Source organism: Gallus gallus, chromosome 3, assembly GCF_016699485.2.
Source record: "Gallus gallus isolate bGalGal1 chromosome 3, bGalGal1.mat.broiler.GRCg7b, whole genome shotgun sequence".
Classification (NCBI taxonomy): Eukaryota; Metazoa; Chordata; class Aves; order Galliformes; family Phasianidae; genus Gallus; species Gallus gallus.
The window spans coordinates 50862184-50888471 of NC_052534.1; the positions used below are offsets into that span (position 1 = coordinate 50862184).

A 26288-nucleotide genomic window follows, 5' to 3' on the forward strand; every position below is an offset into this window, starting at 1 on the left:
GTTTATCTGTCTACAAAACAATAACCAGAGGATGGTTGTCTCTTTGACCTTTCAGTTTTTAGGTTAAGGGGAGCCAAGAGGAAAACTGGACAGCAAACATACTTATGTCCTTCTTCCTGGCCATGCAGACACACTTGTGTGTAGTCATTTTAGCGGAGAAGTAGTTGATTTTTGGTGGGGCATAGCTTTGCTTTTCTCCTCTACCTCTTTTTAATTATATACTTTCTGTTCTGAGTGGAAATTCTTTCTGATGTCTCCCTGCATCTGAAATAACATGCAGCACCTTGAAGGCAATGGCAAAATGTTTGTTGAATCTCTGCTAGTAAATGCTTCTTCATTCACTGGACTTTCCTCGTTCCTTGCTGTATTTGTGCAACTGACTTCTTTTGTTCTAAAGTTGTGTTAAAGCCCAGGTAGTATACTGCCTATCTGAAAAAGAAACAGGAAGCATATTTGCCTGTCACCTCTCAGATTTTAATACCAACATAAGGCTGATTTTAATAGTGTGCATTCATACTTTTTTTTAACAGTTGTTTGCATCTTTTTTTAAATATTTATTCGAAATATGTAACAAGAGTTGTGTTCTGATGCTCACGCTTTTGTTGTGTAAAAATGTTGGCTGAGGAGTCCTTGTACGTGTTCATACAAATGATGGCATTATCTAGCAATGGATTATCTTTTCCCCAGTTGCGACCTCATGCCAGCTGTGTCATTGTATTACGGTGAATGCTCCTGATTATCTCTAGCGATAAATTTGTAACTTGGTGCCTGACCTAGAGCTGCGAGCTCCATGCCCATCTTTCTTGGAATGTCGGTAGCTGATTGTCAGCTGTCTTTATTATGAGGTTTCAAAGCTTCAGCATTAAAAATGCCTCTCTATTATTTATTTATTTTGTAACGCAGAGACAGAAGCTTTGGCTGTAGATCAATGAATAAACAAAGAGTTATTGTATTCAGTTGCTCTAGGAGTTTGAGGGCAAGCTTATTTGAGAGTGTTGAGTTCATGTCAGGCACAAATGATGTAGCACTAGTTGTTGGGATGCAGTGTGGCTTATAGGCTCTTTAAGTTGCTGCGTTTGCTGTTGTCACCCAAACCAGTGCTTCTTTCACTTTTTTTTTATTTGTTTAAACAAAAAAACATAAGGCACTCCTTCTTTCTGCAGAGTAGTTGTAGCTCATGTGAATACTCTCGTCTTGCAGTGAATTGCTGTATCTTCTGAATGTGAGCTTTGTAATGTCTCCTGCTCTTCCCTGCCCTAAGACTTCACTGGCGGGGTTCTTTGTGGCATCTTTAAATAGTTAAGTTCTATTTTGGGACTGTGACCAATGTTGTTCATATTTGTAGATGTCTTTCAAATAAAGATCGTGGCATTCGAAGTGAAACGTATGGTGGTAACTCAGTAGTATATTCAATGCATAATGTAAAAGAAAGAGCCGATGTATCTTGATCAGCCAGCTGCTGAAGTTACTGTAGTGTGCGCCGTACTTTAGATCTGAGCTGAGATGAGATATCTGAGAAAACACTGGTTAAATGACAAGGGAGAATAGTAACTTTTTCTCTTATTGTAGAAGAGGTAAAACTGAATCCCCAGATACTTTGCGGAGAAGGAGATTTATTTGGTGTGTTTTGCCTAGGAGGTGAGTGAAAGTGGTGGTAATACTGAGTTTACAACTGTAGATACTAATTTTTCCACTTGTGCTTACAGCAGTGGTGCTGAGTTGATGCTCTCCTTTGTGCAAAACATTGGAAGAAGGAGCATGTAACAGAAAAGGTTTGTTGGTTACTGTCTGTAGGCAGTATAGGCTTTTCTTCTTGTCGTAATGGTGGCACTATCAATCTGAAGAGTAGGAATGAAACCTTGGCCCTGTTGAAATCATTAGCAAACCTTCTGTTGGGTGTTTTAGTGTGCTCACAAGGCACACAATGGACAAGGTCTCTTATGAAATGCTCTGTTTTTACAAAGCCTGGTAGTACGTGTGCAAATGAATCCAATAGTGATGTAAGATAGGCACTGCAATAAAGAAGGTACAAATTATATTAGTACAGACTGAAGCAAAGAGCAAAGCTGAGGTATTTCAAGGAACTGTAGATCTGCGCAAAGCTTAAATGAAATGCAGCAAGTGGAAGAGGAGATGCAGGGTCAAAGAAAGTGCCAGGTCCACTCAGGCTTGTGTGGCACAGTATGGCAGTGGGGTGAGCAAAGTAAATTGACAAGTTAGTGTCAGGGAAATAAATGGATATTGATGGTTGCAGAGACACTAAAATAATTACATTAAATGCTGCATTTTAGTTTTAATCAGTTCTCAGTTTTAAGCAAATGCATGGAAGATGTGGTAAAAATAAACAACATCCATTCAGGATAATGCAAGTCCACTGGGATGTAGGAAAATTCAGTGAAGTTATAGCAGCACTCACGTTTGAAAAGCGTCTGTGTGCGGCTGTGGGGGAGTTGGTTGTTGATCCCTTGAACATGCAGAGATTGACACTTCCATTGTGATTCTGTCACCCCAAACTTGCCTTTGAAAACTTTTGAAACTAAAGTGAAAAAGGAAATATTTAAACTTAACAAATCCTTCATGTAGGATTGTAATATGTATTTCTGAAATAAGAACTCTAACTTTTCAAAACATTCTGAGAAAAAACTCCTTCTATGAAGATGAAACTTTAAAAGAATGCTGAAGCTGAAAGCTGTGCATGTGATAAAGTTAGAAAAAGTTATAATTAAATTTCTACCTCCTCTGTACAGTACACTCAGTACTCAGTGAGCACCATTTCTTCTGTTAAGTGCATGGCTCCAGGTCTTTCTTACCATACGATGGTCTGAAGACAAGATCTGCTCTTTATTGAGAGAGTTTTGTATGGTATTGATCACTGTCATATTAAATTTTAAAATCATCTCTCTAGTGAAGATGTAATGATTTTTTTTTTCTTTTTTTTTTTTCATTTTTGCAGTTAGGAAACTGAGGCATTACAGTAGGAAGTTTGAGTAGCCTGTCTGTGATGGCTGTAGGTCAAATTTTCTGCAATGCACAACTTCTCAAAACGTCTCCAAATCACATCTCCTCAAGTTCAGAAGTAGTTCAGTTGGTAAATATGAAGCATTTCTGCATGTTAAATCCAATGACTTCAAGTCAGGGAAGGAGGAATGCCTTAAACTGATATATGTTGAAAATTCATTGTTTTAGTAATTTATTCAGCTTTAGGTAAAAACCATGGTAGACGGAGGGTAGGATGCCTCCTCCATAGGGACCAGCCAGCACATGGGGTGACTTGTGTCTTCAGTGGGTTATATGTAGCAGTTCTCTGATGGTAGAAGATTCCTGGGAGTTTGCTTATGCTTAGGTTTCATTTCAGATTATGGTTTTTTTGTGTGGCGTTTCCAACAATGTGTTCCCCACCTGTGGGACAGGCCTCCCTGTCTATGCCTGAGCGTGCTCAGGTGTGTACAATGCTGAGTTGGTCTTGGTGTCTCCGTTATGACCGTCTGCCTCCTTGTGCTTCTCAGGACAAGAAAACAAGAGGGCTAAGATGGACCATCCTTCTTTTCCTTGGCTTTGAATCCTGTTACTTAATACCAGAGTCTTACTTTTCCACCTAATAATGATCCAGAGGACTTTACTGTACTGCTTCTTACCATTTCCCTGAGGCTATGAAGGGAACAAGCGGCGTTAACAGCAAGGGCAGGTCTCTCTGGCTTGTCCTGTCCTTTGATTCTGATATATCACTGGCAGTGTCCAGAATAAGCTCTGAGTGTGCCCAGGTCCCTCCTCACCCGTGTCTTTGTTACTTGCATCCGGTGACCACAGCATGGCTTAGGTCACCTATAGGCCCCAGTGACTGGAGCTCTTTCCGAGTCTTTATCTCACCAGAGGGAAGGAGGATAGGCTCTCCAGGGTAGGAGAGGGAGAAGTGAGAGCTAAAGAGGGACAGAGGGCTGGGGAGAAGAAAGGAGAGAAGGAAGGAATGTCAGGGAAGCTCACTCCCAAACCACCTAATGAACAAGCAGAAAACCTCCACTGCTTGGAGGTCACTGGTTCTAGTGGATGAAGACTATCCAGCCTGTATTAATTTAACCTCCTGACCTTGTTTCTCTTCTTCAACTCCTTCTGACCCAGTTCTGTCTCCACTGCTTTTTTTTTAACCTGTTGTCCTTTCTTTGTCCAGTGAATTTCAGGCCACCTCTTTACACCTCTTAACTCCTTTGACCCTGTGCTCTGCAGCTTGCACTCTGTTTCTCCTCCGCTCCTAAGAAGCCATGAAGTTCCCAGATTCTTAGGGGTGTACGTGTCTCGTATTTCTCTAAAATCGAGAGTCACCCTGGCAAATTAAAATACTCTGCCCCAAAACATGGTATTCAAGTGGTATTTTTAAGTATTTTATGTAAGAACATAAATGATGTATTCTTCTGTGACCTCATTCTAAGACATAGCTGAACTGTTTCAGTTGAATTTTCCAGAGAATTTCAGCCTCAGGCATACATATGGCCTGGAAAATTTCAGCCTAAATGCTTGAAGTTTGGCAAGGTTTATATGCACCTGAAAATAGTCTTCCTAATGGAAAGTATCAAACTGTTTTAGCTGTAATTATCTGCATTGTTTTGTAGTTCTATTTAAGTATTGGATGGGGCGCAGAAAATATTGCACTCAAAATTAATGAGATTTAATGAATTTGAGCAAATGTTGTTACAGGAAGTGAGACTAAGAAACAGTGCCCTGGATCAGAAGATGGTGGCAATAAGCAGTGCTGTTAGGCTTCATGAACATCTCATGAAGGAAACCCAAAACTTTCGTTAAGCAAGGATTTATATTTGAGGAGAGGAACACAACAGGTGGTACGCGAGAGTGAACATTAAAACACAGAAATAAACACAGATACAGTATCTTGGCCTGCAGAAAGGAAATTTAACTTGTCTCCTGGGAGCCTATAAGAAGGCATCTCTGGTTCGTCTTCTGAGCCCCTACGTGGGTCTGTTTTCAGTTAAGAGTCATCAGACAGTGCATGATGTTCGAAGAAAAACTAAGTGTGTTGCTAGGGATCAGGTGGCCTAAAGTGGTTTGGGAACCATCGATTTTTAAAAGTGTGAAATATAAATAGTAAATTACCCAGGGATGTTTAGTGGTGAAAAATAGAAACTTCAAATCCGGCCACAAAAAAAAAAAAAAAAAAAAAAGCCAAATAATAAAGGGAAAATTGCTGAGTAATAGTTAGCCAAAATTAGAATTGAATGTGCAGTTTGCTGTGGTGGCAAAAAAAAAAAAAAAAAAAAAGAGCAGTCCACTTCTGAAATGAATGGAGCTGTCAGATGAGAATGAGGTTACGGTTTCCACCAGCGCAGATATCGTGTGACTGCATTTGGAAGACTGTGCTCTTTTTGGTCATGCTGCTCACACATAGGTACTGGTAGAGATGAGGGAAACGGATGAAAAAAGTGGGAAGCTTTGAGTTCTTCACTTTCTAGGAAGAAGTAGTAAGAACAACGTGTTGTTTGTTGTGTGTGGCTAGTTTAGAGGGGACACATCTGTCTGTGTTGGGAGGAAAAATAGTGTTTTAGTGGTACAAACAGTAACAACGAAAAAAAATAAGGATGGAGAGGGAAAGTAATTCATTCTCACAGGAATTATTATATCAGAATATAGTATCCAAAAAGGCCTTGTAGAAGTTGTGTTACAGAGGAGACTTAAAAATGAAGTTGGTCAGCAGTACAAACAGTAGTAGGGAAACAAGTACAAAGTGTGCCATGAGCACGACTCCTGGAGTGGAGGTAGGTGAAGTTCTTTTGGGAGGGAGAATATCTCATTCAGGTGAGATTCTGATAGGTTCCTTAAATTTTCTTGTTTGAATATAACTGTTTGTCAGCCAGGAATTAAGAAATGGTTGCCGTATAAGCAATGCAGTGCTTCTGCAATTGAAGGAGTATGGTGCTTTTTTCTGGCTCAGTTAGTTCTCAGAAATAAAACAGGAGAGTAATGGCACACAATGGTTGACACCCATCTTGAAGCTGTTAAGGTGTTTGGTAAGTCCTGCCAAAAAGTCTAAAAATAAAACTCCCTCTCCCCCTCCATAAGTGATTTCAGTTTGGATTTTCTGAAGTCTATTAAAAAGGCAAATAAACGTCCATGTAAATTGTGGGTTATGACTTACCTTATGATCTGGAAACTTATTAATGCACACGCTAGCGATATGAGAGCGCTGAAATACGGCATTCCGTATGCACTGCACTTTTTGGGAAGTTCCTTTTCTTTACGTTTTCCTTTCTTTTTTTTTCCCTCAAGGAAAGCAAACAGACACTTTCTCAAGTTTGAATTACTTGCCCATTAGTTATATCTCTTGACAGACAGTCTTTTATGTATGTTTACACACTGAAGTCAGTGTACAGCAGTCTACTTAATTGTTTTGTAAGCTGGAATTTATTGGGTAATTACTATACCTGTCTTTTTGTATGTGAGAGATAAGGTCTCAATCTGACTATGTAGTTCATTTTATTTATTTTTAAATGTAACAGAAGTCCCAAACTCACCATTCAGAAACTCATCCAATTAATGGAAGCCATAATATGGTACTGTGCCTGTTTGTACGTCAAATCTATTTTTGATGTGTTTGAAAGAAGGATGTAAAAGCATTGAGAAGGCGCCTGCATGATTTGCTCGCAATGAGCGTGACTGTTCTGACCTGTTTCTTCCAGCATTTCTAAACTAGTTCTTTGCTTGTGTTCATTAACAGGGCAGCCCAATGGATCCAATGGTCATGAAGAGACCCCAGCTATACGGCATGGGCAATAACCCTCACTCCCAGGCTCAGCAGAGCAGCCCCTACCCTGGGCAGTCCTACGGCCCTCCCGGCCCCCAGCGCTACCCAGTGGGGATGCAGGGACGAGCCCCAGCAGCCATGGGAGGAATGCAGTATCCGCAGCAACAGGTTTGTGGAGGGCTTTTCTCTGCTCCTTTTGTTTCTCTGCTTTCAGACATTGTGGTAGTACCGGGGGGTGCAAGGACAAAATTCAGAGATAAGCGCGTCTCCTCCAGAAGGAGAGTGAGAGACTGTTTTAAAAGTAAATATCTTGTGTTGACAGCGTAAATGTTTTCTGAAACTCCATACAGTCACAAAAGAGCATAGTGTCTTGCTAGTATCTTTCTGGAGAGAGAAATGTGTCAAACACCATCCATTTTCTTTTGTCTCAGTTGACGTCACTTAGCCATGTGTATTTACTTGATGTATTTTTAATTCCCTCTGGTTCAGGTTTATTTATCTGTAATATGAAAACCTAAAGCTGAAATGAGCACAGTGACACTAGTGTTGTCCTTAGCGTACACATTTCTATCAACATATTTGCATATTGATATCAACAGTTTTTTCTTTTTTTTTCCCTTCCTCCTTTTGGTAGGAGTTTTCTTTAATTTTTCCTGTTTTTTCCCCCGATCAACTCTCAAAGATCAGTCTGGTTTTTAGGTATCAGAGGACGTGAGAATGTCCTCCAACTCCAGTGGGAATTCCCGTTAATCTACCTAGGTTTCACTGTTGATGACAGACTCCTCCGCCTTTTTTCCAGCCCTTTTAAAACAAAGTCAGTTACAGTGTTCATAATGTGTGTACAAAGTACGACACGGTAGTTTTCTAGAAAGGAAGGAAATGTATCCAGAAGTGATGTTGTCAAATTTCTACTATTTTTTAATTTAGGACTGTGAGTGTTGGCAATGGGAGTTGCAGACTTTGTTGTGAGCATTGCAAGCTTGATGATGGATGGGAAGCAGCATTTTGTTTTGTGCTGCAGAATAACTGCAGATCAGTTTCTTTTTATGTCATTTATTGTCAAATGCAGAGAAGAAAAGAAAATTATGGAGTCCCAGACAGATAGGTGCTTGGCTAATTATAATTACTACTCACCCTCTTGTACAGGATCTTCATCAAGTGATTAGTTAACTAACAGTTTCAAATAGTTGAGCGAATAGTACCTTTATCAACAGTTTTCAGTTTTGATCTTTTCTGTTGTTAAATATTTTCTTGCAAGGCAGAGGTCGTTTCGTTAAGAAATATCATATGATAGATTTGGTTGCTATCTGAAGACAGCACAGCATTTTATCAGTCGTACGGGAGGAAAAACTGGAAGAAGATGGCTTTCTGTGTGGCTGCAGCCAAATAAAGTTATTAAAACATATTTTTAATTTTAAAATGAGTTATTCTGTGCTCTGTGGAGATGAGTGTTGAATTTTCACTTCATTTGCTAATTGCTTGATAATTGTAAATTATCCATCAGCAGGCAGTGACCTGGCATAGTGATTGGCTGCCAGCCCTATCTGTCTTCTAACAGCATTAATGTAATTGGCTGAGCAGCGGCACAGTTCTGAGCACTAATGCTCTTTGGGGAAAAAGTGAGAGGATAATTATGACATTGAATTTTTATTGAACGGACATCACCACCTAGGCATGATTTTGTTTTGGAGTGCCTCCAAAGACTCTCGTGTTCGGTTTGTGAACCTCTAATGATCTGAATCCAGTTCTTTTCATATTGCTCATACATTACCACCTTTCTACAAAGGATTAAAATGCAGGAATGCAGGTTTGTAAATTGAATTGCCAACTTACCAGCTGAGTGGTAAGTTGTCTTTGGCACAGGATGCCACAGTTTGATTCCTGGCTGGATTTTTACTCCTGTGACATGAATATTAAATAAGGAGAGCCTAGCTATGCTTGTTAAAGTCGGCTGCATAGCATGTGCCTACTTCTAGATTTAATATATACAAAGTAAATAATACTTCAAAAGTTTCAGAACATGAATCTCAGCACGTTTTAAAAATTGTAGTCCTTTACAGTGTCACACTGAGTTAATGAAAACCACAAGGGACTTCTGAGAATGTGATTGGTTAAAAAAAAATACTGGGCCCTTAAAATATATCCTTTTTTTTTTTTTTTTTGACAGAAGTATCATGCCAAAAGGGCATTGGGTAGGTGGATTATGAGAGTGGAAGTGCCACGCTGTAGGAAGGCAGGGAAACATTTATGAGGGAGGTTGTTCTTATTTTAAGCTGTAGTTTGCTGTTGCCCAAACATAGCTGGGGTTGTCAGTTCCGTTTCCTTGGATGAAACTAGCAGGTTCTTTGTTAGGCTGTGAAGATATCTGCATTTTGAAGGCTTTAAAATGTTAAGTCTGGCTATTTGTCAGTCAGTGCCACTGCTTGAGCTTAGAACTGTGGGACTTGACAGATTTTAACTTGCAGCCTCTGCTGCAGGACAGTGTAAATGGAGAAGCAGATGAAAAACAACACCCTAGTGATCCATCTAAAATTAAGGAAATGTTGGGAATGAAGATAATTGCCTAGATGAAGGTAGCTGGTGTATGTCATGCTACAGCAGGGAATAGTGTATTCCTGTTGGAAACCCAGTGCTGCAGGCCAGAGGTGCAGGAGAGACTCATGAAGAAGGGAGGCCTCTGGCATAAGAACAATTAAATACACGTGGAAAAGATGAATTGTCGTCAGGTGCAGTCATACTGTCTGCCTGCAGTGTGGGTGTTAGCATAGCATGCTAACCTGTTGAAAAAGCCATCTCTGTGCAGTCCTGTAAGCATTCTCCTAGGACTTCTTCTATGTCTCCTAATCATAGAATCATACAATCATTAAGGTTGGAAAAGACCACTAAGGTCATTTAGTCCAACTGTCACCCCATCATCACCATACCCACTAAACTATGTCTTAGGCATGCTTGATACCAAACAGGAAGGTGCAAATAAGACCCAGATTTCCTTAGAATTCTATGTCAGGGTGTTGAAGAAAGTGTGGAAAGTATGGGATGTGTTCTGTGCAGTGGCTGCAAACAGTGCTATGGAGAGAGAAAACAGGTCTTCTACAGCATTTGAGCTTCGAATGCATCTCTCAGGAGTTAATCAACAGAAGCCACATAATGGAACACTAAACTGTATTTGAAATGTGGACAATTTTTTTTTTGCATTACTAACATAACTAAGGATAAAAGGCTGATTTTCTTTCCTACATAGGAAAGAAAAGTAAAGCTGGTACAATAACTTGGTTATCTCTTTCTTCCTAACGCTTGACAGCTAGGATCCAGAATGAGCATGTGAAGACACATGATAGCCTGTTGCAACACAGTGCTTAGCAATTTGGAGAATGCCACAGCATTTTGTCAGATGTTAAGGGCACATCCAATTAATTCAGTATCGGTAAATATGTAAAGCATTTGGACTGATTTCTGTAAAATTGTCTCAGTGGCTAAGGAGATTAAAAATCAAATGATTTTCTAAGAGTATGTGCTTAAGAAGGCAAGTATAAGAAAGGAAGCTATTACTGGAAGAATCATACATTTTATTTATAGGATACAGACTTGACAGCGTGTCTCTCTTTTGGCAGTAGGTGATACTTGTGGTCAATGAATTACTTAACAAACATGACTTCTTAGTGTTACTGGGAAGCTTAGTTTTTCTTCTCTTCCCTCTCTATTCAGCGGGTGGAGAAGGGAAGGGGGAGGCAAGGAAGAGCTGGCAGCAAGTTCACCTGTGTCTGTGTTGTTGGTTTTCAACATGATAGAAACACAAGTTGCAACAAGGCCAGCGTTGGCATCTCAGGGTTTTAAAATGCCTTGTTTTGCATTTAAATCTCAGTATTGCTACCTCAGGTACTCTTTCTCCTGTTTTGCATGGGAGGAATGTGGTTTTTAGGATTCATAGCACTCCTTTCCCAGGACATTGGGGAGATAATAGTACATATATAAAAGCAGAAAACAAAAACATCCTTTCAGGTTTATCTTTCTAAACTTTCAGATGTCTCTTGGTATTACGAAGAGGTGATGTGAAAATTAAGAGCGTGCAGGAATACTTAGCACCAGCCTACTGAAGGTGTAGTTTTGCAGTATGTTTCATTCTAGAGTGAATAGTAAGATCGAAGTATAAGGACAGTAATTTCCTTTTCATTTATATTCCCCAACTTTTGTACCTTCAGCTGAACCAGCTATGATGCCCTAATCATTCAGCTCTCCATTTCTTCAGTTTTGATGCCCTTTGAAAGTGTTTCTGTGCTCCCGTGCTATTCCTAACTTTGGGAAGTTTTCCGGTATTTCATAGAAACATCTGTGCTAAGAGGAAAGAAAAATGCCTAAGTCTGTCTACAAAAAGAAAGGTTTTCAGCTGCTGTCTGACTATGTTGATTTTTCATGTTAATAGCATGTAACACTTCAGTTTGTGCCGAATTTCATTAAGGTTAAAAATCAGCTCCTTGAAATACGGATGGATACATTTTGGATGTTTGCAGCAAAGTCTGAAGGCTTGGATTTATGGATACGTTTGAAAGAATTGAGTGGCATGATGTGTCTGTTTGATCAGATGATCATTACCTAACTGATTATTTTTTTTTAGGATACATTAAAAATTCTTGCGTATTTGATGGACTGGAACAACAACTCATTGTGTAAATAGGATTGTGTTGCTATAACGCATAGTAAACTCCTTTATGAAGGGTAGTCGCATGGATTTGTCCAATAGCCCTTCCTAATAACTATTTAAAATGCAGTATTTCAGTACTTTTTCAGTACTGATTGTGTGCTGATCTGAGAGGTTTGAGCCTGATTGTACGAAGGTTTGAGCGTCGGTCTGTTTTTTCTTTGCTATGTACTTGTCCTTTCACATTTCTTGTATTCTTGATTTGCGGAATATAAACCTGTACCTGTTTTTCTGAGGATTAAGTATGGAAACCTTGCTGCTGCTTTTTTGGGTTTTTTTTTTTTTTTTTTCTTTTTGAGATCTTGTATGACAGGTTTCAACTCGGAGTAACTTTTTTTTGAAGGTGCGGGGAAGTTTTATAAAACCTCCGGGAATGCGCCGCAAGGATTTATTGTAATGGAAAGTGCAAGTCAACCAGAACTATAGCAGCACCGATGTGATTACCTCATTTAGGAATGGGTTTACGGTCCTCATATTGGGTAATGTCCCAGATTGGAAATGTCGACTTTACGCCAAGGAAATCAATTGACTGTTGGCTTGGCAGGTAGTTTTAAAGCTAGCAAGCACGAATGTGTTTACTGTTTGGTGGCTGGCTGTATGTGTTACTTTTGGAAATCGTTTTTATTCTAGAAGATTGAAATATGCCAAGAAAATGAGGCTGACTGTTTTGCAGTGAGCTATTAACGTAAATGTAGTGCATGCGTACAATGAATGCTAGTCAAGTGATACATTTGTTGTCTCGTGTGTGTAATTGCCTTCGCAGGCTAAAGCTAAAGAATACTGAATAGATTGCAGTTTTTTGTGCTCCTAAGCAGCTTTTAGCACAGACGATGTTGGTATTGGTTAAAGGAGCAGATATACGAAATAAGCAGGATTTTTGTTTCTTAGCCTATTTATTTTGCAAAGATGGAGAATGAATCAATGTGATTGAATCTCAGAAACAACCAGCAGAAGACAAAATACTGAGATGGGTTGTCTTTTTCTACAGACTGATAGCTGCATTTCATACATGTGCGTAAAAAGAGATTGTAAAGCTTTGATCATCACACACTTCAGAATGTTCCCCCCTCCCCCCCCCCCCCCAGGATTTTTGTTTGATTTGCTGTAAGTGTGGTTTTATTGTTTGTTTATTTTGTTTTGCTTTTTTTCTTGGATATTTAGTTGAGGCTCTCATTAGTAGCTTATGAGCCTTCTTAGTAATTCCTGGAAAGCAGAGGCTGAAACTCTTAACGCTGAATCTTTTTCCAATTTCTTCCTCTCTTAAAAACATGTAAATATTTTGAATTAAAATAATTTCTTGTAGTATTTTCTTCAGTGATGCGTCTGCTGTTCTGTCAGATGAACTTGCTGCAAAAAAAAAAAAGCCATAGATAAAGTGAATCCTTCCTTTTATGAATCAGAGAAAGGGACAAGAAGTCACAGCTATTTGTCTTCCTTGTAAGGTCATCTTTAAGAACGGGTCTTGTGACGATCATGTGTTAATAATGGCAAAGAACAGTTGGTTCTCTTTGTCGTGTAATGAAATGGGGTTTTAAAATTTTAGATTTCAGGAAATGCTAAATACTGTGCCTGTGCAGACAGTAGGAAAATGTTTAGTGTGGTTCTTTCTTTTGGCTATACTAAGCCTCATTGACTAAATTGAAAAAAAAAGGCTGCTGCTTTAGTTCGTGGCAGCGTAAGGCTTTATGTTGTATTGTCTCCACTAGAATTATCCCTTCCATTGAGTGTGATTCACTCTATGGAGGGAGGTGAGCACAGATTACAGATAATCGCAGAATCAAATTTGACATAAGTTTCGGGTCTTTATGGTAGCTTAGCTCTTCATCTTAATGCTGGTCATCTGAGATTGTTTACCGAAGAAAATCCCTGCAGTAGCGGAATTGCATTATTATGGTAAATAGAAACATTTCAGTAGCTTCTATCATTTCTTTGAAATGGTTCTGAAAAAACATAGGTGGAAAAGGAAAAAAGAGATGATCCTTCATCTGCTGATAGATTGCCTGGAAATGAGAGAGGGTCAACATTTTTATCTGCTCGCTTACTGATGTTCAGTAAATGCTAATTTTTACATCTGTCCTGGCTACATTTGGTCTGCGTTGATATAGAAAGCGTGTCACAATCATCGATGCGCTGTGGCAAATAAAACTTATTTTTGTTACTGCTAAATGGTGGTACTTCACTTTGAATACTTAATAGCTGTAATCACATTTGCCGTTCTGCTTGGAAGTGGGACCATGAGAGAGGGAAAGAAGCAAAGCGTGTGGGTTGGTCCTTTGAAAGTAGTTGCTGTTATGGAAGCAGTGGTTATTCTCTTGTTGAGAAATTTGTTTACTGAAAGTATTAGCTGTCAGCCTAAATTGGATTTAGAGAGGAAATATATTTTGGTCATCAGAAGTGAGAGAACATATTGGGTATTTGCTGTTGCACCAGCAAGATACAAAACGGTTTACTTCTGAACAGTTCATTTTACATGGCAGCACGAGACATGAGTTTATTTACATTTGAAATAAAATAAGCATTATGCTTTAAGAAGAGTCTGCTGCATTACTCTATTCAACAGCTGCCATGCAGTGAGTGTGCCAGGAGGAATAATTAACCGTTACTCTTAATAGTATATTCATAGTAGTTTTCTGTTAATAATATTCATCAAATAATACACAAATAATCATCAAATAATAATTTTCACTTCAAACTACCAAAATTGCATCCCAATCCGTCATGCACACATTAGGATTTTTGTAACCATGCTTTCTGTAGCATCCCTGGGGGGCAACTCAGCATTTCTTGGGAAGCCTTGATATAAGTTTCTCAGACGATAATATCAGTTGCCCATAAATTTGATCTTGCTTGGGGGATGCAGGGGAGGCAGTAGAATTTCCTTTTCAAAAATAGGGAGTATGTTTCCCACTGCTGAAAATAGAGCTAAAGACAGGAAGGTTAAACCGGCCTATAGTCAGTGGAGGTTTCCTGTGACTTCAGCGGAGCCATGATTTCCTCAGATTCTACGTAGTTGGGGTTATTGAGTGAGCAGTCTTTGGTTGACAGCAGCATAGGCAGAATTGGCCCCTTAAAGGTAGTATACACTTAATATTGTGTTTCACAATGAAACACAGGTCAGCATCCTTCGCTTTGGTGACTGTGGGATGGAACCAGGTAACTTTCTTCTTGGGAGAACTGACCTTTCAGAAATGCCTGATGTTTCAGGAGTTCAAAATAAGACTCTCAGTGCTACCAGCAATGGTTGTTTTGTTTTTTTATAAACTGGAATTTGTTACATTTATCTTCAGATAAAACTGTGTAAAATGCTACTCTAAATGTACCATTTTTTTTAGTGTTAAAAAAATTGAAAGCATTTTCCATGCCTTTTTTTGTGTGTCCACGTTAAATAACATGGATCTCACGTTAGTATAATCAAAGCTTGCTCATTAACATGCTTCAGTGTTTTATTTTTTATCACCTAAAGCATTAAGCTTTCTGTGGGGACAGATGAACTATAAAATCTATTATAAAGAAAAAAGTCTTCAATATGCTTAAACGGCTAACATACTCCTTAGGTCACTTTTTCCTAAACCAATTGTATTGCTTCTTACGACAGTACTAACTAGAGGCATATAAAGATCCTAGTGTAAATACTTTAATCTTTTGGTCTTTCACTGTTTTTCAAGAACAATGAAAGAAGGGTTTAAGAACTTAAGGAATAACTTAAAGCTACAGTTCATTCCATTTCTGTAGGCTTTTATTCTTCTCTTACCTTGTGTGACCCCATTTTTGGGTGCTTCTCTAGTACTTGGGATTCTTATTCCTTGCTTTGCTTGGAATAGAAAAACGTGTTAAATGCTCGCATTGTTAAATGCTCGCATTCTAGCTGGTAAGTATTTGATCTCTGAAGCTTATAATGCATTCTGGAGGTGTGGAAAAGGAGTGAGGAGGAAATCAGTGTCTGTTCTATTTTTTGTGAGCTTGATCCTTTTCCTCTTCTGAATATTGTTACCTAATGCCTTTTGCATTCATGTGTTAAGAGCAAACGCATAACATAGTAATTTAGTGAGCGAGCAATATTAAAAAGCATATTTGCATCTTACATTCAAACATGCCTTTGGGAAAGTGTGTGAATTTGGCTTTGTTGTGTATGTCAAAGGGACAAATTACACTTGGTATTAGTATGTTTCACAAAGCAATGATGAAGAGATTTCTGCTTATTTCTTGGCAAACTATGATATAGCTTGTCTTTTGAGACACAAATCCAATCAAAATAAACAAGGTTTATATAGCCACTAAGGAAGATGTTGTTTTAATTACAGAAGAGGCATTACTTAACTTGAGTCTACGTACATGTTTGTTTTACAGCCCTGATAGGCAAATGTGTGCTTTACAGGACAGGTTAACAAAACTGCCTTGTTCTTTTGCGCTGGGTCACCTCTATCTCTAAACTCTGTTGTTCTGTGCACGTGGCGTTCAGTAAAAATAAGGAGGTGAGAATTGATGCCAAAAACACATTGGATCTGTGCGTGGAGGAAGAAACATGGAGTTCCTCAGGAAGCGTTTCTGCTGCTTGAAGCAGTTCAGGAATGCCACAGCGTGCCTCTGCTCCTGCTCCTAACTTTCTCATCGGGCAGAACAGAATTTGGTGTTTTCTGAGTCTTCCAACCGACTGGAGAGTATTTAAATGATGTGTATTGACTGGCTGATATTTTTTTCATTGGTTTCGTTTTATTACTGGTTGGCAAAACTGAAGAGTATCAGAGGCCAACGTATACCTCTACAGATTTGGGAAGCGTGTACTTAACAGATTTATGGTCCTTTTATGTTTGAAAAGTTGTCCTAGAGAGGAAACCATCATTTTTAAAATCAACCTTGAGTTTTGCAGAAAAATATACTTCAGATTTTGTGGAAAACGTTCCTGATGTGAGAGAGCAGGCAGGTGGTTTTTCAGTCCTTTGGGGTGATGCTGGGAGAAATCCCATGGATCCTTCTCAAACGGAAGATTGTTTTATGACCTGAGTAAATGGTGAAGAGTAGATTCAGTAAATGCCAAGTCTGTGTGGATACTTGGCCTTCCTTTTTTCGCATTACAGGAAAAGTAATGTTTTCTAACGTCACTTCAGGCCTATAACTCAGGAGTTACAAGCGGAATATAACCGCAAAAAGTAATTTAAGAATAACCGGGAAAAGATTATGTATTCTTTGGGTGTAGGCTTTTCTTTGTTCTTTCTCTTTCTGGTTCTGTCATCTCGTTTTTATCTTTCGTATATATAAGTGTCTATAAATATGCCCCTTTCCTTGGCGTGCATTCTGATCCCGTGGAACAAAATAAAACCCTGACTAAATATCACAGCCCTGTGTACGTATGAGTTGCTGTTTTTTTACTGGAGTTGCTTTAGATTTGTCTGCAGGAACTCTGAAACTTCTGCGCTCTGTCAAACTGGTTTAAAAAAAATAGACCAGAGGATAAATATTAGTTATTGTTACGAAACCTTGTTGTAAGGCTGTTGTTTATAAGAACATGGGAAGATGCACACTCTGTGCAGTGTTTTGCTTAGTGAGGAAAACATGTTTTTACTTGAAAAGTATTTCTTATACATGGGCTTGATCTCATGTATTCAGCTTGCAGCTATAGGCAGGAATGGTTGTGCCCCAAATCCTTGCGTGTAATGAAGTTGTGTCCTCAAGATTTATAAAATATTTGCTGAAAGAAAGGATGAAACGTTTTGGCACTTGTTAATCCTGTAGTAATATAATGCTATCAATGTTTTTTTGTTTTTTTTTTAACTGCGTTGTGGTTTTACTGAGCACTTTTTATTCTCTCCGAGAGGCAAAATTTCACTAGATGGTACTGGAAATCTCTGAAGTAGAGGGTGCTAAGTCTTAAATAGCAGACTTGGGAGAAAATCAAAAGGGGGAAGGGGCCTGTGGGTAAGCGGTGTCAGCAGTGCTAGCACCGATTATGTAAGGAATGATCACTGGCTCTGTGCGTGCGTGTCAATAAAAATGCAGGAGAGCACCTTTCTTGACACAGAGGTTGCTGAAACATCACTGCTGTCTCTTTTTGTAATACTCCTGTGGATGTTTTTGCACAAAGTGGTATCTGTCAGAGCTTGAAATGCTCTTGCGCAGCTCCCTTTGAACAGGTAGCGCAGGACAAGTTCCAGCACATCGTTACCCGACGTTGGGCTGCCTACTGTGGGGCGGGAGTGCCTCGTGAGCCTACATCCGAGCTGGTGTGCTGAGGGCTTTGCCCGACACTTTGCCGTGCGCATACTGGGCCGCTAATAATTACTGAACTTCCATTTTGAATCATGGCTTTCTTCTTTTTTTCCTCCTCTCTTCAAGGGAGACAGTAGTAGTGGGAAATACTGAGGGTGCTGGAAGAGTTTGTGATTAGCCTGGAGATATTTTTGCACCGAATAATGAGATAAATCTGTACGTTTTCATTGCCATGCCGTCTTTGTTTTTGAAACATGCTATTTGTTGTTTCCAGTAGTAAGTGCTGTTAATCTAGGAATGCACGTGGTGTGGACTATGTCAAATTACAGACGAAAACAGATGTTGGACACGACTCACCTAAAGGATGCAGTAGGAGTATTTTGTCTGAGTATTTCTCATCAGAGATACTTCTATTTGTTATGTTCACGCACTGGGCGAGAGATTGTAGCTGGTATTTGAGCAGTGACTGAATAAAGCGTGGTCTTGTTTTAGCTCATTTGTGGAGTTCTTTATCTCTGCTGTTATCATCTTGTTTTGCAAATTGAGATATTCAGACTCTGGAATGTGGTATTCTATGAAGATCCCAGTTGTGCTGAAAAAGAAAGAATGAACTGGGTGACAGAGACCCCTGAAAGGACATCCTGTAATTTTTCATACAACTGAAGTCAGCATAACTGCTTATTAGAGCAAGGCACAGTGGTATATTTGCGTGCCATTACCTTGATGGATTTTTCTCATCTGTTTTTTTTTCAAGTTCCTCCGACTTGGGGCGACTTTATCCATTTAGCTGCAGGTGAAATTAACCTTACAAATCTGTTTATCAGCTGAGGCAGAGGTTTACTTATTTACCCTTATTGCAATGTGAATATTGTTAGTTACACTCTGTTTACTTGTGGAGGAAAATATAAGTGAATCCTGAAAGTCTGCAGCCGTGCAGCCACCTTCTGCACAGAGTTGTGGGCACTTTGTCAGTGCTGTGTTTGCTCTCCCCTCTGGGTGAGGAATGGTGATTGCTGGGGGGCAGGAGGGAATAACCCCAGTGCAGCCTGTGAAGCCCTCATTGTGCTCGGGAATGCCACCGCTCACCCCTTGGTTTCCATGGCTTTGAGTGAAATTTGCCTAAGGTTGTGCAGTTCCTGTCGGTTTTGCCTTTGTGACTGCGGTACAGCCAATTGCACTGGAGGCTTTTTGTGTTCACAGGTAATGGGGGAGAGGCTGCCAGTGCCTACGCTTCCTGTGGCAAGCTGCTTTTGGGGTTATTCAGCGAAAGTGCTGTGTTTGTTGTCAGCTGATGCATCCCAAAGGGCCACATGTCCCCTTCTGCGTGTGGCAGTCTAGGTAACATGGTGACAGTAGGCTGTGGGAAAAATAGAAACCTGCATTATAAGAAATGCATCTCCATGCAGAGATAGAATGGCAGTCATTTTGATGGAGCTGCACCTTGATGGCTATTCAGAAAAAGGACTACTGCATGAAGATAAGTATGGAAATACAGATCTTAGAGAAAACAGTAATCCTTTTCCTGAACAAGGCTAGTGACAGCACATGCCTGTCTGGACACTGAAGTTCATTCTCTTCATCTGGACTTGACTCCCTGTCCCATCTTCAAATACCCTGCTGTACTGCTGATGTGGAGTATTAAATCTCCTGGGACCATGTGGAGTATCGAGGCAGTGACTTCTTATTCCTGGTACAGAAAAGTGGTGGAGTGCTTCAGACAATTTTCAAAGCAGAAGAAATAAGTGGACGAAATCCACGTTGAGGGATTACAGGGCTTTGTAGGAGCTGAACTGCTTTTAAATTGCCCCACCGAGCATAAAATACACCTAGGCAGGCTTTTTCTGACTTAAGGAGAGGAAAGTACGGCTCGCACTCTGGAGAACTGGTGGGATTTCCAGAAGATTATGTTCAAGGGACATTCCCAAGTCTCAGAATGTCACATGAAATGAAGGAAAATCAACTTCTCCCCATAGGTGGAAGAAACATAAGCAGCAACCCTAATCCCCATCTTTAAAAGCCACTTTTGATGGTCTAGTCTGTCAACAATTTGGATGAATTCACATCAGTAAGGTAGGTTTGTGGTGCTAGTTGTCAGGAAGCAGAAGGTTGTTTTTTTAAGAGACTTTATCCAATTGATGTGCTTGAAAAACCTTTTAAGTAGAGTAAAAGCCATGATGAAAGATTCTGGAATTGACCCACTGGTAGGGTAAACCATGCATTTGAGAAACTGTGGGTGTTTTGGACAAGCTGATTAGTATCTGTAAGGACAAGGGAGTGTGCTGGTCTGGGATCCTCCTGTAGGCGAAGGGCCTGTTTGTGGAGGCCACAGCAGGTGGAAGAACTCCAGACTGGAGCAATAAGAGTGGAGGGTAAAACTAAAGCAAAGGTAGAAAAGCACAGATGGAAATCTACATCATGGCTTTGTGAGCAAAAGTGATCAAGGTACTCAGACATGACGGGGGGGGAAAAAACCTGCTTAATTGCCTATACTCTAATGCTAGCAGCCAGGGTAATAAACAAGGGGAGCTGAAATTTCTCATTTGTGATTATAAATTTCATCTACTTGGTATTACTTGAAATCTAGCGGGAAGGTTCACAGGATTGGAATGTTAAAATAAATGGTTATAACCTATTTAGAGAGAATTGAATAAGTAGAAGCGGAGGGAAAGTGGTACTCTATATCCAGAGTGGTATTATGCATTTCTGAATCACTGAGTACTCAAAAGCAAATGATCTTAAATGTCTCTGAGTTATTGTCCTGTCAAAGAAGGCATGAGATCAGAGTGCTAGCTGCTAGATACCTCTGGAATACAGCAGAAGCAGGATGACCAGACTTGTGTCGGGGAGGGCAGGGGGAGCAGAGACTGAACCCCTTGTGCTGCCGCTATTGGAGCCTTAACTGATTTCTTGTAAAAACGGTGTGTGTAAAGGCAGGTGACAACTTACCTTGAAATACTGCTTTCAGTGCTGAAGGGCTTAAAGTCAGATGAAGAACTTGTTACAGAGCTTCCTTAATTAAGGAGTACAGCTTGATTCAACTGCGTTGTATGCAGAAAGAATTGAGCTCAAAAAAGCAAAGATAAATAAATAAAAAAAAAACAATGATCATAGATGCATGCACATTGGTAGATATATTCTGTACACGTGCCAACATGTCTATTAGTGTCAGAGCAACAGCCACACATGGATGAGAAATATAAGCCGTTCATAAGCTAAATCAGTCGGGAGAATGTTTTTTGTTCAGATTCTGTAGACATCGCATGGAAATGGCTTAAAAGTATTTTACTAAAAAGAATAATTGAGGAAAAACTTAATTTTTTCCCGCTGTTTCTGTCTGCAGCATTTGGCAGAACTTTAAAACTAGTAGGAAAAAATGCTGTCAGTCCTTGAAGCTATTTCTTGTTTTGTTTAACGATATTTTGAATGTGGATCAAGTTTATTTTAAAGTGGTTTCTTTAGTAATGAAGATCCGTTCTTGAAGAGAGTCAAATTGCTTCAGCTATGAATGAGCAATAATTGTGAATGAAAAAGATGACCTGCTAACAAAAGTTATGTTTACCATTTTTCTAATGTAATAAGTGTGTTAAACTTAAGATCTGAATAAATATTTGTCTTAGTGCATAATTGCTTAAATAAGTGTGTGTGGACACTTGAATGTGTTTTTTTTCTGGTTAGCAAAAAGGCCTGCTGAGCATAGTGGAAAAGCTATAGCTAATAATAAAACAAAATCCAGTATTTACCAACCAGCGCTACTAGACCTTTCTTTAAAAGAGTAACCAAAATAAATTAATGCAAAACGAGATTAGAATATATGACTCATGCCAGATTTTCCTGCTTGCCAATTTAAATAAGACCGGACTAATACCCAATACCTTGATTTGAATCAGCCCTCTGTGATCTAGGAACTGAACTACAGGTCTCACTTACAGGATATCTCTTTCCTCTGGAAAGCAGCGACAGAGAAAGCTTTGAAGGTCATGGTAGATAATCCGTTGAATGCAGGTTTCTTCTTGTGCAATCCTGCAGTTTAAAAGCATTAATATGATATTTGGCTGAGTAAAAGAAAGTGATACCGGAACACTGAATCTAGTTTTGGATCCTTCATAGTGGCTGTTGGGGATGGAACATAGACAAAGAGCTTCAGTGGCTTCAGTGAACTGGGCAACATTGTCCATCATTAAGAGATCCCAAGAACTGAAATCCTTTTAGTTTGGGGAGTGGGTGATTCAGATCTATTGGCCCGAATCTTTATATGTCTAAATCTGTGGAACAGAAATTATTAACAAGAATTATTCAGTCCAGCTTTCAAGTATACAGCATGGGCTGTACTTTCACAGGTAAGGAAAACACACTGACTGGAGAACTGTGACCACATGCAGGAGCTGCGTGAGGCATGCTGTCTCCTTCAAATATAACAGGAAGTGTCCGTACCATCAAAAATAACTCCAAAAGATACAAAAAATAGCTTCGTCTTCGAAGTGTGAAGTGATGTATATGTGAAATCACTTTCTTTATACGTTGTTGCAGTCAGAGTATTCGTTCTTCTCTCTGGTAAATCTCACGTTCCAGTAGTGTGGTCAATTTATTAAATGTGTAATACGTTGTTGTGCCTTCAGAAACCAGGAACTTTAATTACTGGAAATAATGTAAAGTGGTTCATAATTTTGCGGAGGAAAAGGGAGTACTTTTTGTGGAGTCTGCTTCTCTATGTCTGAGATGTTTGCCATCAGGCAAAGATTTGATTTTAAAATGCATGTGGATGGTATGAGAATCCTGGGGACTGAATACCCTTCTGTTTCTTTTAAAATACTCTAGGTAAATTGCAAGAATTCAAAAGGCGTAGAAATGCTGTTTTGTGGCTCACTTGTAATCATGAGCAGATTAATATCTGCATCATTGAGGAGAAAAAGCAGCTTGATTTTCTCTGCCTGGTAAGCTAGGAACAGAAACACACACACACACGCAAATAAAAAACACAAGTTTACTTTACCAAAGGTGTATGTAAGAATGTATGCAAACATAGGCATGCTGAGTATTCCTCTGTGCCTGTTCTTATCTGTTGTCGCATACACTGGGGTAGTTCTCTTAACGCTGTTTGAGTGACAGTTTACTTTCCAACGCTGACCACAAGGAAGCAAGTTAAACAAATTCATAGAACTATACAGTAGATTAAACTATGATTTAATCATATCAGTTTAGTCTGGCTCTATTAATAGCTAATAAATGGTTTTATATTTTTTTAGTGCCTGGGAGCCATGTTACAATATACTCAAGTTATTATTTCAGATAATAACCTCTAGTTCTAGTAGGCAGTGAATAGACAGTTATTACTGTTTTTTTATATTAAAAGTAATTCTTCATTTTAGAACTTGTTTTTCCCAGTATTTTAGAGAATAAACTAAGTGTAACATGCAATTTATTACAAATTTACATGTAAGTTTTGTTTTTAGCAGTTCAGTTTTCTTTCAAATGTCTGTAAACCTAATAAAAATGTAACTGTAGTTATATATTTATGATAATTTCATTTGCTTGTGCTTTTAGAGATGCATGTATACTAAATACTAATGAGCAAATGAGATAACACGTTAGAGCTGGAATATAGAAAGAATCCTGGTAATTAGGATGCTTGGGTACAAATTTTTACTCTGCCGCTGAACTGTTATGCTAATGTATTATAAAATGCATGATACTTGCAAATAAATGATGAAATAGCTACCTGGCGCTGCATATTCAGTAACATTTTATTCAAATAGTGTTTACTGAGCAAAAATCATGTTCTCGCAAAGTATGGAACTGAAATACAACTTCACAGCTTGCTGGAATCCTACCGCGCCTTGGAAAAGTGTGCTTTTATGCATCAGGTGGAAACACTTGTGTTGTAGGTGGAAGAAAATTAATTTCTTTTATCACAGCATGGAATTTGATTTGTGTGTGTGTGTGTGTGTGTGTTAATGCAGTCTTGCCTTGAACTCTTCTCAGTCTCAGGTGCTGCGGTGGTTAAAAATGTGCCCTGTTCCCATCCCGAGGACCTGCCCCTGTCCAGCACCTGCGTTCTGCATTGGCTTTCAGAGCAGCTTGGTTTTGCTGGGCTGCATGCAAGCTCATCCTTAACGTCATTGCGGCAAAGGAGGGCATCTGGAGATGAGCTGGGGAGGCCTTTTAAGATGCATGCATGTGCTTGTAATGTGTTAGAGTGTAGTATGTGTAAAAAGAAGTTCTACGACTTTCGTTTGGTTAAGTGGTGCCGTTTGTTTTTATGGCTGTTTAAGGAATTAAGAAAAAAACCCACGAAACACTCTGAGACACCAAAGGGCGGCTTAAGCATAAAATTTGTGTGGCTTTCCAATTAGTTGTCTGCAGTAAGTTATCCACACACCTTTTGGAATAGGTAGTAATCCTAAAGGCTGACAAGCAGGAAACGGTCTTGGAAAGCAGGATAGATAGGAGAGGGTTGGGGGGAGGGGGAGGGCATCTCCTTCAAGCAGTTCTGTTGATTAGTGGAGCCCTAAGAACAATTTATCATGTATTTCTGTCTTATCGCCCGGTCCCAGTTTTGCTACGTTTTGTCTTTAACATTACATTGTAACAGCACTGGCCGTTCTTGGCTCTGCATCAGGCCGGGTGATGCTTTAAATCAGGGATTTGCTGTCACAATTAAATACAGACCATGTATAGCTCACAAATCCACCTCTTCCGTAACCCTGGATATTGATTTATTTGATGGGACAGTTGGGGAATGATTCAGCATTTTCTGTGGAGCCGGCAGCATTTTGAAATCAGTCATTATTAGCGTTGAAATGATTTATCGCTTCTTATCTTCAAAATCGTTTGGGGTTTGAGGGTGCCTCTGACATTGCATAAATCTCTAGGTAGTGGTGGGTGTTTAAACAAATTTTATGCAGCCTGCTTATTCACTTCAGACTTTCAAAACAAGTGTTCAAAAGCTGCTTCATTCGAAAGGACGGAGCGGAGTTTTCACAGCTTACCGGGCTGCAGATTTAATGCCAACGAGCTTCAGAGAGGCTTTTGCCAGGACAAGTGCTTGCATCTTTGCATTCTTACACAATTTGGTGGTTTAGCTTAGGATTAAATTGTAAATGTCAGATCTGAAGAAGGGTTTGTGTGACTGTAAATTTGCACGTGTGGTTTTTTTCCCAGCTACTTGGGTTAGCCTAGTAAGACATCACTCCCTCCACGCGCTTTGCTTTATTTATTCCATGTGTGCTGTTATTTGTTTATTTATGTATTTATTTTTAAGTATCGTTTGTATTCCGGTCTAAATGTGCTTGAAAATTACCATCTGCTCCCCTGCTATGTAGATAGGGCATACTACAACCGAGGTGAAGAGCTGTCACATCAAATATTTTCACTCTAGCTTTCACACCTTTGATATCTGGTTATGCGTCTGCAGAGCAGGATGGTTTCCAGGGATTCCTTATTTCCTTCTTAACCCTCCCCTGCCTCCCCCCAGCCTTCACTAGGTTTTGTTGCCTTTTTCCAGTGGGGATGCAAGTCTTCCTGCGAGTCTGGGGGTGGCAGATGCTGGGGGCTCTGAGTGCAGCCCCTCTGCTTCTGGTGATATGCTGAAACTCAGCAGAATAAGCAGGGATAGAAGAACAGAGTATTATGGTACAAAATGTTTATGTGCAAATAAAACATTCTAGATTGGATTGGAGTGATGTATGTGGCATTTTTGTTTGTTGGCTTGTTGGTTTTTTTTTTCCCCCTTTAATTCTTCCTAAAGTAACGTAAAGCAGTTCCATTAAACGCCATGTGCTGGATGCATTGTCTGTAATGCCAAGGTGAGGCTGCTCATGTTTCTTTCAGTTCTGAGTTTTGTTAGTCTTCTGAGCTCAAATAGGAGGGGAGGTGGGAATTACTGCCAGCACTAGATTATTATAAAAATGAACAGATCATCTGTATTCACGCTGACAGTCGCTTTGGGTGGAATTGGAATAAGCTGACAGAAGATGGTGTTTGGAAATGAAACATGATGGAGAGCAGTTAGCATAAACTGCCCAATAATTTCTCATAGTCAGGAAAAGAACACCATTAGAAAGTGGGGCTTGTGCCAATAAAAAGGCAGTAAGGTAAATTAATGGCCGTACAGTACGGAGCAGTAAGGCCGGAGCGCGTCATCGGCTGTCCTCCTTCCTTCCCACCCCCTGGCTGACTGCAGTGCCATACGTGGTTGTAACCATTTAATAGACACAGACCTGAGAGAAAGAAGGCAGCCGGTGCGTGAGCTCCAACTTGTAGGCGTTTTTCTCCTGGGCAGAAGAGTTTATTTCTCCAGCGTTTTGGCGCTCTGTTTTCCAGATGCTGCACATCTATCTTGTTGGGCCTGCTGGCATTCTGTCGGTCGGCTTTATTCTGTAGGAGCATAGTGGCCATCCAGTACCATACCCCTGTGTCCCGAGGCTGCTGTGTCAATGCCACGTGCAGTTGTGTTCAAGGCACTGCTGAAATCTGTGCCCAGAGCGGTTATATATTTGCAGTACCACCTTGAGGTTGTTCTTTCACAGGAAAACAAAAGCATTATTCAGCCTCTGTTCGGCTGATTAATTCTCTTTTTCTGCAAGAGGAATTGAGCGTGGGGAAAACACGTGCCTAACCACCAGGAGCTAGGTCTGTTCCTTT

General features: G+C 39.8%; 1 protein-coding gene across 9 annotated transcripts in view; it reads left to right on the top strand.

Moving 5' to 3' along the window:
• ARID1B (AT-rich interaction domain 1B) overlaps window positions 1-26288 on the top strand; it is a 320001-nt gene that overhangs the window by 23617 nt on the left and 270096 nt on the right. For all 9 annotated transcript variants that reach the window (XM_015284230.4, XM_015284234.4, XM_015284235.4 and 6 more), the window contains exon 2: window positions 6722-6916. In XM_015284230.4, the coding sequence (XP_015139716.1) occupies window positions 6722-6916 (195 nt within the window). The remainder of the gene's footprint in view (window positions 1-6721; window positions 6917-26288) is intronic.